The sequence below is a fragment of the Brassica napus genome, chromosome C5 (genome assembly GCF_020379485.1).
Source record: "Brassica napus cultivar Da-Ae chromosome C5, Da-Ae, whole genome shotgun sequence".
In the NCBI taxonomy this organism is placed as follows: domain Eukaryota; kingdom Viridiplantae; phylum Streptophyta; class Magnoliopsida; order Brassicales; family Brassicaceae; genus Brassica; species Brassica napus.
The window spans coordinates 50,490,246-50,507,353 of record NC_063448.1 but is presented as its reverse complement, the minus strand read 5'-3'; the positions used below and the strand labels follow the sequence as shown (position 1 = coordinate 50,507,353).

At 28.5% G+C, this 17,108-nt stretch overlaps 1 protein-coding gene across 1 annotated transcript; it reads right to left on the bottom strand.

The window, feature by feature from the left end:
• Positions 1-206: 206 nt before the first annotated feature.
• On the bottom strand, positions 207-1,477 carry LOC106372543 (high mobility group B protein 10-like). The gene is made up of 4 exons (XM_013812772.3): positions 1,170-1,477; positions 994-1,026; positions 584-912; positions 207-505 (listed from the first exon to the last, which is right to left on the bottom strand). The coding sequence occupies exons 1-4, from the start codon at positions 1,270-1,272 to the stop codon at positions 383-385; spliced, it is 588 nt and encodes a 195-aa protein (XP_013668226.2). The 5' UTR covers positions 1,273-1,477; the 3' UTR covers positions 207-382.
• Between the last annotated feature and the right edge of the window lie 15,631 nt (positions 1,478-17,108).

Sequence of the window (17,108 nt, the reverse complement as noted above, 5' to 3'; positions counted from 1 at the left end):
TATCTAATAAAAATATATTAAAAATATAAAAATAGATCTTTTTAAAATACTTTTTTTTTAAACATGAATTATTTTGCAATGAAAGGAGTAATAATAGTTAATTCAAATTTCTGCAGCAACAGAGGATATATTCAGTTGAAAACAGAAACAAAAAAAAACCAAACGGGATATCATGAAGCAAAATAGCAAGAAAGACATAAACTCGCAGTTAGTAACCTCTTTACTAACCCTAAAACCATAAACATGGCATGTTCTGCAAACTGATCAAAGACATTATAAATATTTATTATATAAGAAGGAGAACTTGTCCAGAGAAAGAAAGAAGAAAGAGAAATGTCATAAAGAAAGAAGAAGACAACAACATAACAGAAGAAATAAAAGACTACTGAGCCATGGTGGCGGCTGCAGAAGCAGAAGCTCCATCAGACTCATGTGCAGATTCGTACTCCAGCATGATCTCAGTTCTGTACCTCTCCCCATCCGTAACTCCTTTGTCTTGATAAACCTGTAAGAAAATGGTATCAGATTATAAGCAAACACTTGGTTAAAGGATTTGATTTGATGATAACTATAAGTAAGTGACCTGCTTCTTAGATTTGAGCCTAGCGTGCTCAGCGAAGAAGAAGTTTATTTTTTTGCTAAAAAATAAGTTGTAGCCACTCCTGCGGAATTTGGGTTTCTTAGAATCAACTTCAGTAGTCTCTCTGGCTTTCTTCTTAGCTCGGCGCTGTGATGCTGGTGGCATGCCTGAAGGTGGTGTTCCCATGGCTTGTTGGGGCCTTTTAGCATGATGGTAAAGCACTCCTTTCAGCACTTGAGAACCGAATTTCATTGTCACCAGGTATCCACCTTCGGACGTCGTCCCATCAATGACTCCGTCTACCACATCCCCAATCTGCGGTTCATCAGTGCCTGCAAGTTCCATAAGGTGGAAATTCAATAAGTCACAAAGTGATACAAAGCCACAGAGTTAGAGAAACCTTTTTTTAATACCTTCCTCGAGGGACAAGCTCTCCATTGCTTCCTCTGAAAAACATAAGAGTTATGGTGTCTCAGCATGTTACAAAGTAAAGAGAAAACAAGAACACGAGTGTTGTAAAATGTTTTAAACCTGTGAGGAAACTAATGAACCTGAATGCCAAATAAAAGGTCAAATAGACATGACTTACGGACAAGATCTTCGTAGTTGACCTCCGCAGAGGAGTCGCCAGTGTTGTTCTGGTTGTCTGGAACCACCTGAACTAGTTGCGAGGAGGGTGAAACTGTTGACATCTTTTTTTTTGCTGTCTTGGTGAATGGTAAAGAGTTTGTGAGGACCGTATTATCTTTGAAATGCAGATTTTGTTATCTTTATAATTAATCACTTCCTTAACACCTAAGGAGAAAACATAAGGTCCGAATGGTAGCATGTGCAACAACTACGTTTGCGTTTCTGATATACACAAGTATATGTAGAAATTTTCGTAATTATTAACTATGGTGCTGTTGTAAACATTCAAAGCTTTAATGATATTTAAAAAATAAATGTAATTAATTAATTAGATAAGTAGTACTGATGTGTTAATGACTGTTTGAGTCTTAACAAGACCAAAAAGACACAAATTAAAACTGCTTCCCTTTTTTGGCTAGATACATATCTATATACATTGACTAGATATTAACTATGGTGCGGTTGTAAACATTCAAAGCTTTAATGATATTTAAAAAATAAGTGTAATTAATTAATTAGATAAGTAGTACTGATGTGTTAATGACTGTTTTAGTCTTAACAAGACCAAAAACACACAAATTAAGATTGCTTCCCTTTTTTGACTAGATACATATCTATATACATTGACTAGATTAATGAGATAATGTTAATAAAGCCCATTGATTAGTTAAGGAGTTTGTCTAACCACACGACCCATTAAAATAGTATATTTATTTGATTGTTTGGTGCATTTATAAGGTGTTAGTGGAATTAATTTCTAGAATTTAAATAGTAGTGTTATTGATTTATATATTTTCATATTCTCACTAAAATCTAAAAATCATTTGTTATTCGAAAGTTTAGATTTTAATATTTCTGTAAATTTATTAAAGTTACTGTTATTGAGAATTGTATTCTTAATCATTTAACTCATAAAAAAATATTTTGAGAATACTACATATATCCTTTGGATTCTAAAAATTATTATAGTTATTTATTTTTATAGATTGTTACAAAATTTTCGCCAGCTCATTCCAAATTCAACAAGTCTATATACTCTTCTAATCAACAAAATCTATATAAATCAAACTCCAACTAGCAGCCCCTTAGAAACACCATGGAAGTTTGCTGGAAGAGTTTACACATACTCAAGTAAGCACACTTGCAATACAAGACGAATAGTTGCCGGTGGATTTCAAGGAGATCTTATATGCAAAGTCAAGAGTCTGGATATACTGATTATTGAGTAGCCATATGCATTATTATTGACAAAAGCTTCATCTATTTCTACTTTCCACTTTGGTTTCAGCATCTTGATAGACCCAAGGCCGGCTTATTAGGGGAGACAAACGGTGCGACCGCTCCGGACACAAGTCCGTGTCCCCCCGTATAATAATAATTAAAGGACTCAATTTTATATAAATTTATATTTTTATATATTAAAAAAATTATAAATATAATAAATAAAACTGAAAAGGGCCAAAAATTATTTGATATGTATATATTTTTATTTTCATTACAAAATATATAATATATTACTGATTAAATTTTAAAAATATTTTAAACATTATCAGCATATAAATTTTAGAGATTAATTTTTTTTTTTTTGCCCTAAGACCCCTAACGGTATTGAGTCGGCCCTAGATAGGGCTGGGGTCAGCTTTTTCTCTCGTACTACTTATGATGATAATGCTATTACGAATGCTATTGAAATCTACAACAAACCCAGGTTTTTTGCCTCTTTCTTTTGCTGTCCGCACTAGATTGTTAAGAGTCACTGCTTCTAACTCCGTTTGTTGTCAATTTCTTACTGGGAAAAACGGCTTATTCACACCCACAGTACGAAGACGGAGAAAATACATACCTAAAGTATTTAACGTGCTAAAATATTCGTAAACTAAATAAAATTTTGAAGTTCATACCTAAACTCACAATAAATAGTTAAAACATGCCTCATAACTGACACGTGTCAGGCTATTCTAAAATGTATTGATTTATTTTCTTAAGTTATTATATTTTAGTCCTTATCATTTTATTTGTTTGTAAAGTGCCTTAAATAATTAAAATTATCAAGTTGACCATATTTATAATTTCAAAAATTTAATATAAGGGGATATATAAAAAATATATATATTTTTTAATTTAAATAATTATTTATCATATATATAGAACAAAGATAAAAGAGTCTTTTGCTACTTAATGAATAATGTTTTTTGAAAATATATCTTTAGTGGTGGTAAACATGAACAATTCTACCAAAAAAGTGGGAAAACGTAATTTGTGGTTTTGAAGAAAATGTGATTTTACGGTTTTGACGGGAAAACGTAATTTTGCGGTTTTTGCAAAAATCGTGATTTTACGGTTTTGACACAGTTTTGGCAAAAAAAAATGTGATTTTACGATTTTGGCGGAAAAACATAATTTTACAGTTTTGACGCGAAAACGTGATATATGGTTTTCTGGGAAAAAAATATTTCACGGTTTTTGCGGGAAGCGTGATTTCATGGTTTTGGAGATATGATTTTACGACTTTGGCCGAAAAATGTGATTTTGCAAATTTGTAGGAAAAACATATTTTTATTATCTGATTTTGATTTTCTATTTTTTCTTAATTTAAGAAACTCTAAATTTTAAGTTTATTGGGCACTTATGTCCAAATGGTTTTGGCCATAAAATTTTGGTTAAAATTGGGTTTTTTTCCATTTGGACTACAACCGTGGAAAGTAGAAATAGATGAAGCTTTGTCAATAATAATGTGCATGTGACTACTCAATAATCAATATATCTAGAGACTCTTAGTTTTGCAGCTACGTTCTTAAAATCCATCAACAACTAAGAAGTCGTCTTTTACTGCAAGTGTGCTCACAACTCTGTGTAAATTCTTCGAGCAAACTTCGCGGATGTTTCTAAATGCACCAAATAAAAAAAAATTATACTATTTTAATGGGCCATAAGATTAGACAAGCCCGTTAGCCGATCAATGGGCTTTTGCTTTTATTGGCATTTAATTATTTTTTCTTTTTTGATCAAAATTATCTCAATAATCTAGTCGATGTATATAGATATGTACCTAGCCAATAAAAAAGTAATCTTAATTCTTGTTTTTTTTTGCAAAACTATGACATGGTCTTGTTAAGACTAAAACAATCATTAACACATCAGCATTACTTATCTAATTAACTAATTACACTCATTTTATTAAATATCATTAAGGCTTTGAATGTTTATAAATCGCACCGCAGTTAATAGTGACATAAATCTCAATATCTATTTATATGTTTTGTTACTATTATAAAAACGCACCGCAGTTCTTTTGCTGGTTGCCATTCAAATCCTAAATATTTTCTTTTAGATGTTAAGGAAGTGATTAATTATAAAGATATCCTCAGTTAACTTATTACGAAAATCTCTACATATACTTGTGTATATTAGAAACGCAACCGTAGTTCATAGATTTCATATTTTCTTTCGCAACAGTAGAGCGTTCTTGTGCTTGACACACATATCTGTTCTCTAGTGTCCTTTGATCTCTTAGTTTAGGATCAAACGATTGTACAATTCTTTTTTGTTGTTATAAAGTTAACAATTGAACAAAAAAAAGAAACGCAACCGTAGTTGTTACGCATGTTACCATTCGGACCCTATGTTTTCTTCTCAGGTGTTAAGGAAGTGATTAATTATAAAGATAACTAAATCTACATTTAAAAGATAATACGGTCCTCACAAACTCTTTACCATTAGCAAGACAGCAAAGAAAAAGAAGATTTCGACAGTTTCACCCTCCTCACAACTAGTTCAGGTGGTTCCAGACAACCAGAACAACACTGGCGACTCTTCTGCTAAGGTCAAGTACGAAGATCGTGTCCGTAAGTCATGTCTACTTGACCTTTTATATGGCATTCAGGTTCATTAGTTTCCTCACAGGTTTAGAACATATTTGTCAAATAGACATGACTTACGGACAAGATCTTCGTACTGACCTTAGCAGAGGAGTCGCCAGTGTTGTTCTGGTTGTTTGGAACCACCTTAACTAGTTGCGAGGAGGGTGAAACTGTTGACATCTTTTTTTTTTTTTTGCTGTCTTTGTGAATGGTAAAGAGTTTGTGAGGACCGTATTATCTTTTAAATGCAGATTTTGTTATCTTTATAATTAATCACTTCCTTAACACCTAAGGAGAAAACATAAGGTCCGAATGGTAGCATGCGTAACAACTACGTTTGCGTTTCTGATATACACAAGTATATGTAGAGATTTTCGTAATTATTAACTATGGTGCCGTTGTAAACATTCAAAGCTTTAATGATATTTAAAAAATAAGTGTAATTAATTAATTAGATAAGTAGTGCTGATGTGTTAATGACTGTTTTAGTCTTAACAAGACCAAAAACACACAAATTAAGATTGCTTCCCTTTTTTGGCTAAATACATATCTATATACATTGACTAGATTAGTGAGATAATGTTAATAAAGCCTATTGATCAGTTAAGGAGTTTGTCTAACCACACGGCCCATTAAAATAGTATACTTATTTGATTGTTTGGTGCATTTAGAAGGTGTTAGTGGAATTAATTTTTATAATTTAAAGAGTAGTGTTATTTATTTATAGATATTCATATTCTCACTAAAATCTAAAAATCATTTCTTATTCAAAAGTTTGGATTTTAATATTTCTGTAAATTTATTAAAGTTACTGTTATTGAGAATTGTATTCTTAATCATTTAACTCATAAAACAATATTTTGAGAATACTACATATATACTTTGGATTCTAAAAATTATTATAGTTATTTATTTTTATAGATTGTTACAAAATTTTCTCCAACTCATTCCAAATTCAACAAGTCTCTGTACTCTTATAATCAAAAAAATCTATATAAATCAAACTCCAACTAGCAGCCCTTAGAAACATCATGGAAGTTTGCTGGAAGAGTTTACACATACTCAAGTAAGCACACTTGCAATAAAGACGACTTCCTAGTTGCCGGTGGATTTCAAGTAGATCTTATATGCAGTGCCGGCCCAGTAAGTATGAGGACCAGAAGCCCAAATAAAATTATGGGCTGCTAATAAATATGTTTAAAATATAATGGTGGATTTGTAGAGGAGCAGTTTCGAACTCATGACTTCACGGACACCATTACTACTACTAATACCACCAGTCTATGAAGGATTTTTGAAAAATAAAGGCCGACTAATAACTGATATTATTCTGGGCCGGAAGCTGAAGCTTCTAATGCTTGGTATCAGGGCCGCTACTGCTTATATGCAAAGTCAAGAGTCTGGATATACTGATTATTGAGTAGTCATATGCATTATTATTGACAAAAGCTTCATATATTTCTACTTTCCACTTTGGTTTCAGCATCTTGATAGACATGGCGTCAGCTTTTGCTCTCGTACTACTTATGATGATAATGCTATTACCAATGCTATTGAAATCTACAACAAACCCATGTTTTTTGCCTCTTTCTTTTGCTGTCCGTATTAGACTGTTAAGAGTCACTGCTTCTAACTTAGTTTGTTGTCTATTTCTTACCGGAGAAAACTGCTTATTCATACCCACACTACGAAGGCGGAGAAAATACATACCTAGAGTATATTAATGTGCTAAAACATTCCTAAACTAAATAAAAATTTGAAGTTCATACTTGAACTCATAATAAATAGCTAAAACATGCATCGTAACTGACACATGTCAGTCTACGATGCCCATGTACAATGAAAGATAGTTTAATATAGATGAATTCAAATGTAGAATGTATTTAGAAATTTTAAAACTACACTAAAGATCATAAGCTTCAGTATATAGAATATTTACCAAAAAATTCAATATTTTCGTTGGGGTTAGTTAATACACAGATTTTGAAAAAAATTCAAAAATATGAAAATTCTGTTTTAATGCATAGTTTCATCATTTACTAACATATTATGAAGGTCAAAGAGGTTAGAAATCTTTAATGTTTCGGTTTTTCTAGAGAATATCAATTTTATAGTGGTTAGTCCACTAATTTAGGGAGTATTATGAAGTTTTACAAAATTAATTTACAAAAAATTAAAACGATGTCCATGTACAATGAAAAATAGTTTAATATGCAGTAAATCAAATGTAGAATGTATTTAGAAATTTTAAAACTATACTAAAGATCATAAGCTTCAGTATATAGAATATTTACCAACAAATTCAATATTTTTGTTGGGGTTAGTTAATACATAGATTTTGAGAAAAATTCAAAAATATGAAAATTCAAAAATATGAAAATTCTGTTTTAATGCATAGTTTCATCCTTTACTAACATATTATGAAGGTCAAAGAGGTTATGAACCTTTAATTTTTCGGTTTGTCTAGAGAATAACAATTTTGTAGTCGTTTGTCCACCAATATTTGGAGTATTATGAAGTTTTACTAAATTAATTAAAAAAAAATTAAACGATGCCCATGTACAATGAAAGATAGTTTAATATACATTAATTCAAATGTAGAATGTATTTAGAAATTTTAAAACTACACTAAAGATCATAAGCTTCAGTATATAGAATATTTACCAAAAAAATCAATATTTTTGTTGAGGTTAGTTAATACATAGATTTTGAGAAAAATTCAAAAATATGAAAATTCTGTTTTAATGCATAGTTTCATCTTTTACTAACATATTATGAAGGTCAAATAGGTTAGGAACCTTTGTTGTCTCCGTTTTTCTAGAGAATAGCGATTTTATAGTGGTTAGTCCACTAATTTATGGAGTATTATGAAGTTTTACTAAATTAATTAACAAAAAATTAAAACGATGCCCATATACAATGAAAGAGAGTTTAATATACATTAATACAAATGAAGAATGTGTTTAGAAATTTTAAAACAACACTAAGGATCATAGGCTTCAGTATATAGGACATTTACGAAAAAAACTCAATATTTTCGTAGGGGTGTTAACACGTAGATTTTGAGAAAAATTCAAAATATGAAAATTATTTTCAATGCATAATTGCATCCTTCACTAATATATGATGAATGTAAAAGAGGTTTGGAACCTTTATTGTCTCCGTTTTTCTAGAAAATAGAGATTTATAGTGGTTTGTCCACCAGTTTAGGGAGTATTATGAAGTTTTACTAAATTAATTGACAAAAAAATAAAACGATGTTCATGTACCATGAAAGAGAGTTTAATATACATTAATACAAATATAGAATATGTTTAGAAATTTTAAAACAACACTTAAGATCATACACTTCAAAATTTTCATAGGGTACCACTTAAATTTTGAGAAAAAATCAAAAATATAAAAATTCTGTTTTAATGCATAGTTGCATCATTCACTAACACATGATTAAGGTCAAAGAGTTTTGGAACTTTTGTTGTCTCCGTTTTTTTAGAGAATAACAATTTTATAGTGGTTAGTCTACCAATTTAGGGAGTATTATGAAGTTTTACTAAATTAATTAACAAAAAATTAAAACGATGCCTATATACAATGAAAGAGAGTTTAATATACATTAATACAAATATAGAATGTGTTTAGAAATTTTAAAACAACACTAAAGATCATAGGCTTCAGTATATAGAGCATTTACCGAAAAACTCAATATTTTCATAGGGGTTAGTTAACACATAGATTTTGAGAAAAATTCAAAATTATGAAAATTTTGTTTTAATGCATAGTTGCAACTTTAAATAACATATGATGAAGGTCAAAGATGTTTGGAACCTTTGTTGTCTCCCTTTGTTTAGATAATAGCGATTTTAAAATGGTTAGTCTACCAATTTAACGAGTATTAGTATTATGAAGTTTGACTAAATTAATTGACAAAAAAAAATTAAAACTATGTTTATGTATCATGAAAGAGAGTTTAATATACATTAATACAAATGTAGAATGTTTTTAGAAATTTTAAGACAACACTAAAGAGGATAGGCTTCAGTATATAGAACATTTACGAAAAAACTCAATATTTTCTTAGAGGTTAACACGTAGATTTGAGAAAAATTCAAAAATATAAAAATACTGTTTAGATGCATAGTTGCATCATTCACTAACATATGATGAAGTTCAAAGAGGTTTGGAACTTTTGTTGTCTCCGTTTCTCTAGAAAATAACGATTTTGTAGTGGTTAGTCCACCAATTTATGGAGTATTATGAAGTTTCACTAAATTAATTAACAAAAAAAATTAAAAGATGCCCTTATACAATGAAAGAGAGTTTAATATACATTAATAAAAATTTATAATGTGTTTAGAAATTTTAAAAAAATACTAAAGATCATAAGCTTCAGTATATTGACCATTTACAGGAAAATTCAATATGTTCGTAGGGGTTGTTAACGCATAGATTATGAGAAAAATATGAAAATTCTATTTTAATGAATAGTTACATATTTCACTAACATATGATGAAGGTCAAAGTGGTTTGAAACAATTATTGCCTCCGTTTTTCTAGAGAATAACGATTTTATTGTGGTTAGTCTATCAATTTATGGAGTATTACGAAGTTTTACAAAATTAAATGACAAAAACTTAAAAAGATGTACACGTACCATGAAGAGTTTAATATACATTAATAAAAATGTACAATGTGTTTAGAAATTTTGAAACAACACTTAAGATCATACGCATCAGTATATAGAACATTTACCAAAAAACACAATATTTTAGGGTAACACAAAGATTTTGATAAAAAAATCAAAAAAATAAAAATTATGTTTTAATGCATAGATGCATCTTTCACTAACATATGATGAAGGTCAAAGAGGTTTGGAACCTTTGTGGTCTCCGTTTTTCTAAAGAATATCAATTTTATAGTGGTTAGTCTACCAATTTAGGGAGTATTATGAAGTTTTACTAAATAAATTAACAAAACATTAAAACGATGCATATATACAGTGAAAGAGAGTTTAATATACATTAATACAAATGTCTAATGTGTTTACAAATTTTAAGACAGCACTAAAGATCATAGGCTTCAACATATAAAACATTTACGAAAAACTCAATATTTTCGTAGGAGGGTTAACAAATAGATTTTGAGAAAAATTAAAAAATATGAAAATATTGTTTAAATGCATAATTGCATCTTTCACTAACATATGATGAAGGTCAAAGAGGTTTGGAACCTTTGTTGTCTCCGTTTTTCTAGAGAATAGCGATTTTATAGTGGTTTGTCCACCAATTTAGAGAGTCTTTTGAAGTTTTACAAAATAAATTAACAAAAAAATTATAATGATGCCCATATACAGTGAAAGAGAGTTTAATATACATTAATACAAATGTAGAATGTGTTTAGAAATTTTAAAACAACACTAAAGATCATAGGCTTCAGTATATAGAACATTTAATGAAAAACTCAATATTTTTCGTAGGGGTTAGTTATCACATAGATTTTTGAGAAAAATTCAAAATTATGAAAATTATGTTTTAATGCATAGTTGTATTATTCACTAACATATGATGAAGGTCAAAGAGGTTTGGAACCTTTGTGGTCTCCGTTTTTCTAGAGAATAGCGATTTTATAGTGGTTAGTCCACCAATTTAGGGAGTATTATAAAGTTTTACTAAATAATTAACAAAAAATTTAAACGATGCCCATATACAGTGAAAAAGAGTGTAATATACATTAATACAGATGTAGAATGGGTTTAGACATTTTAAAACAATAATAAAGATCATAAGCTTCAGTACATAGAACATTTACTGAAAAATTCAATATGTTCGTAGGGGTTGTTAACACATAGTTTTTGAGAAAAATTCAAAATTATGAAAATTTTGTTTTAATGCATAGTTGCAACTTTAAATAACATATGATGAAGGTCAAAGATGTTTGGAACCTTTGTTGTCTCCATTTGTTTAGATAATAGCGATTTTAAAATTGTTAGTCTACCAATTTAACGAGTATTAGTATTATGAAGTTTGACTAAATTAATTGACAAAAAAAAATTAAAACTATGTTTATGTATCATGAAAGAGAGTTTAATATACATTAATACAAATGTAGAATGTTTTTAGAAATTTTAAGACAACACTAAAGAGGATAGGCTTCAGTATATAGAACATTTACGAAAAAACTCAATATTTTCATAGAGGTTAACACGTAGATTTGAGAAAAAATCAAAAATATAAAAATACTGTTTAGATGCATAATTGCATCATTCACTAACATATGATGAAGTTCAAAGAGGTTTGGAACTTTTGTTGTCTCCGTTTCTCTAGAAAATAACGATTTTGTAGTGGTTAGTCCACCATTTTATGGAGTATTATGAAGTTTCACTAAATTAATTAACAAAAAAAATTAAAAGATGCCCTTATACAATGAAAGAGAGTTTAATATACATTAATAAAAATTTAGAATGTGTTTAGAAATTTTAAAAAAATACTAAAGATCATAAGCTTCAGTATATTGACCATTTACAGGAAAATTCAATATGTTCGTAGGGGTTGTTAACGCATAGATTATGAGAAAAATATGAAAAATTCTATTTTAATGAATAGTTACATATTTCACTAACATATGATGAAGGTCAAAGTGGTTTGAAACAATTATTGCCTCCGTTTTTCTAGAGAATAACGATTTTATTGTGGTTAGTCTATCAATTTATGGAGTATTACGAAGTTTTACAAAATTAAATGACAAAAACTTAAAAAGATGTACACGTACCATGAAGAGTTTAATATACATTAATAAAAATGTACAATGTGTTTAGAAATTTTGAAACAACACTTAAGATCATACGCATCAGTATATAGAACATTTACCAAAAAACACAATATTTTAGGGTAACACAAAGATTTTGATAAAAAAATCAAAAAAATAAAAATTATGTTTTAATGCATAGATGCATCTTTCATTAACATATGATGAATGTCAAAGAGGTTTGGAACCTTTGTGGTCTCCGTTTTTCTAAAGAATATCAATTTTATAGTGTTTAGTCTACCAATTTAGGGAGTATTATGAAGTTTTACTAAATAAATTAACAAAACATTAAAACGATGCATATATACAGTGAAAGAGAGTTTAATATACATTAATACAAATGTATAATGTGTTTACAAATTTTAAGACAGCACTAAAGATCATAGGCTTCAACATATAAAACATTTACGAAAAAACTCAATATTTTCGTAGGAGGGTTAACAAATAGATTTTGAGAAAAATTAAAAAATATGAAAATATTGTTTAAATGCATAATTGCATCTTTCACTAACATATGATGAAGGTCAAAGAGGTTTGGAACCTTTGTTGTCTCCGTTTTTCTAGAGAATAGCGATTTTATAGTGGTTTTGTCCACCAATTTAGAGAGTCTTTTGAAGTTTTACAAAATAAATTAACAAAAAATTATAATGATGCCCATATACAGTGAAAGAGAGTTTAATATACATTAATACAAATGTAGAATGTGTTTAGAAATTTTAAAACAACACTAAAGATCATAGGCTTCAGTATATAGAACATTTAATGAAAAACTCAATATTTTTCGTAGGGGTTAGTTATCACATAGATTTTTGAGAAAAATTCAAAATTATGAAAATTATGTTTTAATGCATAGTTGTATTATTCACTAACATATGATGAAGGTCAAAGAGGTTTGGAACCTTTGTGGTCTCCGTTTTTCTAGAGAATAGCGATTTTATAGTGGTTAGTCCACCAATTTAGGGAGTATTATAAAGTTTTACTAAATAATTAACAAAAAATTTAAACGATGCCCATATACAGTGAAAAAGAGTGTAATATACATTAATACAAATGTAGAATGGGTTTAGACTTTTTAAAACAATAATAAAGATCATAAGCTTCAGTACGTAGAACATTTATTGAAAAATTCAATATGTTCGTAGGGGTTGTTAACACATAGTTTTTGAGAAAAATTCAAAAATATGAAAATTATGTTTTAATGCATAGTTTCATCTTTCACTAACATACGATGAAGGTCAAAATGGTTTGGAACCTTTGTTGTCTCCGTTTTTTTCTAAAGAATAGCGATTTTATAGTGATTAGTCCATCAATTTTGGGAGTATTACGAAGTTTTACAAAATTAATTGACAAAAACTTAAAAAGATGTACATGTACCATGAAAGAAAGTTTAATATATATTAATACAAATGTATGATGTGTTTAGAAATTTGAAAACAACACTTAAGATCATACGCTTCAGTATATAGAAGAACATTTACAAACAAAATTCTATATTTTCGTCGGGGTTAACACATAGATTTTGAGAAAAATTCAAAAAATATTAAAATTATATTTTAATGCATATTTGCATCCTTTACTAACATATGATGAAGGTTAAAGAGGTTAGAAACCTTTGTGGTCTCCATTTTTCTAGAGAATAGCGATTTTATAGTGGTTAGTCCACCAATTTAGGGAGTATTACGAAATTTAACAAAATTAATTGACAAAAACTTAAAACAATGTTCTTGTACCATGAAAGACAGTTTAATATACATTAATACAAATGTATAATGTGTTTAGAAATTTTAAAACAACACTTAAGATCATACGCTTCAGTATATAGAACATTTACCAAAAAAATCAATATTTTCGCAGGGTAACACAAAGATTTTGAGAAAATATAAAAATTATGTTTTAATGCGTAGATGCATCTTTCACTAACATATTATGAATGTCAAAGAGGTTTGGAACCTTTGTGGTCTCCGTTTTTCTAGAGAATAGCGATTTTATAGTGGTTAGTCCACCAATTTAGGGAGTATTATGAAGTTTTACTAAATAAATTAACAAAGCATTAAAACGATGCCTATATACAGTGAACGAGAGTTTAATATACATTAATACAAATATATAATGTGTTTAGAAATTTTACGACAACACTAAAGATCATAGACTTCTGCATATAGAGCATTTACGAAAAAACTCAATATTTTCGTAGGGGGGTTAACAAATAGATTTTGAGAAAAATTTAAAACTATGAAAATATTGTTTTAATGCATAATTGCATATTTTACTAACATATGATGAAGGTCAAAGAGGTTTGGAACCTTCGTTGTCTCCGTTTTTCTAGAGAATAGCGATTTTATAGTGGTTAGTCCACTAATTTAGGGATTATTATAAAGTTGTACTAAATAAATTAACAAAAAAATAAAACGATGTCCATATACAGTGAAAGAGAGTTTAATATACATTAATACAAATGTAGAATGTGTTTAGAAATTTTAAACAACACTAAAGATCATAGGCTTCAGTATATTGAGCATTTAATGAAAACTCAATATTTTCGTAGGGGTTAGTTATCACATAGATTTTGAAAAAAATTCAAAATTACAAAAATTATGTTTTAATGCATAGTTGAATCATTCACTAACATATTATGAATGTCAAAGAGGTTTGGAACTTTTATTTTCTCCGTTTCTCAAGAAAATAGCGATTTTGTAGTGGTTTGTCCACCAATATATGAAGTATTATGAAGTTTTACTAAATTAATTAACAAAAAATTAAAATAAAGCCCATATACAATGAAAGAGAGTTTAATATACATTAATACAAAGGGAGATGGTGTTTAGAAATTTTAAAACAACACTAAAAATCATAGGCTATAGTATATAGAACATTTACGAAAAAAACTCAATATTTTCGTAGAGGTTAACACATAGATTTTGAGAAAAAAACAAAAATATTAAAGTTCTATTTTTGTATCCTTCACTGATATATAATGAAGGTCAAAGAGGTTTTATAACATTTTTTGTCTCTGTTTTTCTAGAGAATAACGATTTTATGGTGGTTAGTCCACCAATTTAGGGAGTATTATGAACTTTTACTAAATAAATTAACAAAAATTAAAACGATGCCCATATACAGTGAAATAGGGTTTAATATACATTAATACAAATGTAGAATGTGTTTAGAAATTTTAAAACAACACTAAAGATCATAGGCTTCAGTATATAGAGTATTTACCGAAAAACTCAATATTTTCGTAGGGAATTAGTTAACACATAGATTTTGAGAAAAATTCAAAATTATGAAAATTCTGTTTTAATGCATAGTTGCAACTTTCACTAACATATAATGAAGGTCAAAGAGGCCTTGAACCTTTGTTGTCTCCATTTTTCTAGATAATTGTGATTTTAAAATGGTTAGTCCACCAATTTAGGGAGTTTTAAGAAGTTTTACTAAATAAATTAACAAAAAATTAAAATGATTCCCATGTACAGTGAAAGAGAGTTTAATATACATTAATACAAATGTAGAATGTGTTTAGAAATTTTAAGACAACACTAAAGATCATAGGCTTCAGCTTATAGATCATTTACGAAAAAACTGAATATTTTGAGAAAAATTCAAAAATATGAAAATACTGTTTTAATGCATAATTGCATCATTCACTAACATATGATGAAAGTCAAAAGGGTTACTAACATAAAATGATGCCCATATACAGTGAAAGAGAGTTTAATATATGTTAATACAGATGTAGAACGAGTTTAGAAATTTTAAAACAACACTAAAGATCATAGGCTTCAGCATATAGAACATTTAATGAAAAACTCAATATTTTCATAGGGGTTAGTTAACACAGAGATTTTGAGAAAAATTCAAAAATATGAAAATTCTGTTTTAATGCATAGTTGCATCTTTCACTAACATATGATGAATGTCAAAGTGGTTTGGAACCTTTGTTGTCTCCGTTTTTCTAGAGAATTGCGATTTTACAGTGGTTAGTCCATCAATTTAAAGAGTATTACGAAGTTTTACTAAATTAATTAACAAAAAATTAAAACGATGCCCATATACAATGAAAGAGAGTTCAAAATTATGAAATTTTTGTTTTCATGCGAAGTTGCATCCTTCAGTACCATATGATGAAGGTTAAAGAGGTTTGAAATTTTTGTTTTCTCCGTTTTTCTAGAAAATAGTGTTTTTGTAGTGGTTTGTCCACCAATATATGGAGTATTATGAAATTTTACTAAATTAATTTAAAAAACTTAAAACGATGCTCATATACAATGAAAGAGAGTTTAATATACATTAATACAAATGTAGAACATGTTTAGAAATTTTAAAACAACATTAAAGATCATAGCCTTCAGTATATAAAATATTTACCAAAAAACTCAATATTTTCGTTGGGGGTTGGTTAACACATAAATTTTGAGAAAAATTCAAAAATCTAAAAGTTATGTTTTAATGCATAATTGCATCATTCACTAACATATGATGAAGGTCAAAGAGGTTTGGAACCTTCATTGTCTCCGTTTTTCTATAGAATATCGATTTTATACTGGTTAGTCCACTAATTTAGGGAGTATTATGAAGTTTTACTAAATAAATTAACAAAAAATTAAAACGATGCCCATGTACCATAAAATAGAGTTTAATATACATTAATACAAATGTAGAATGTGTTTAGAAATTTTATAACAACACTTTTATAACAACACTAAAAATCATAGGCTTCAGTATATAGAACATTTACAAAAAAAACTCAATATTTCATAGGGACGGGGGGGGGGGGGGGGGGGTTAACACATAGATTTTGAGAAAAAAATTAAAAAACATGAAAATACTGTTTTAATGCATATTTGCATCCTTCACTAAAATATGATGAAGGTCAAAGAGGTTTGGAACCTTTGTTGTCTCCGTTTTTCTAGAGAATAGCGATTTTATAGTGGTTAGTCCACCAATTTAGGAAGTATTATGAAGTTTTGCTAAATAAATTAACAAAAAATTAAAACGATTCTCATATACAATGAAAGAAAGTTTAACATACATTAATACAAATATAGAATGTGTTTAAATTTTTTAAAATAACACTAAAGGTCATAAGCTTCAGTATATAGAGCATTTAATGAAAAACTCAATATTTTCGTAGGGGTTAGTTAACACATAGATTTTGAGAAAAATTCAAAATTATGAAAATTCTATTTTAATGCAAAGTTGCATCATTCACTAACATATGATGAAGATCAAAGATG

Coding starts and splice junctions, on each gene's coding strand:
- LOC106372543 (XM_013812772.3), bottom strand. CDS start 1,272: ATGTCAACAGTTTCACCCTCCTCGCAACTAGTTCAGGTGGTTCCAGAC. Junction 1,027..1,169: donor CAACTACGAAGATCTTGTCC/GTAAGTCATGTC, acceptor TATGTTTTTCAG/AGGAAGCAATGGAGAGCTTG. Junction 506..583: donor GGCTCAAATCTAAGAAGCAG/GTCACTTACTTA, acceptor ATTTTCTTACAG/GTTTATCAAGACAAAGGAGT.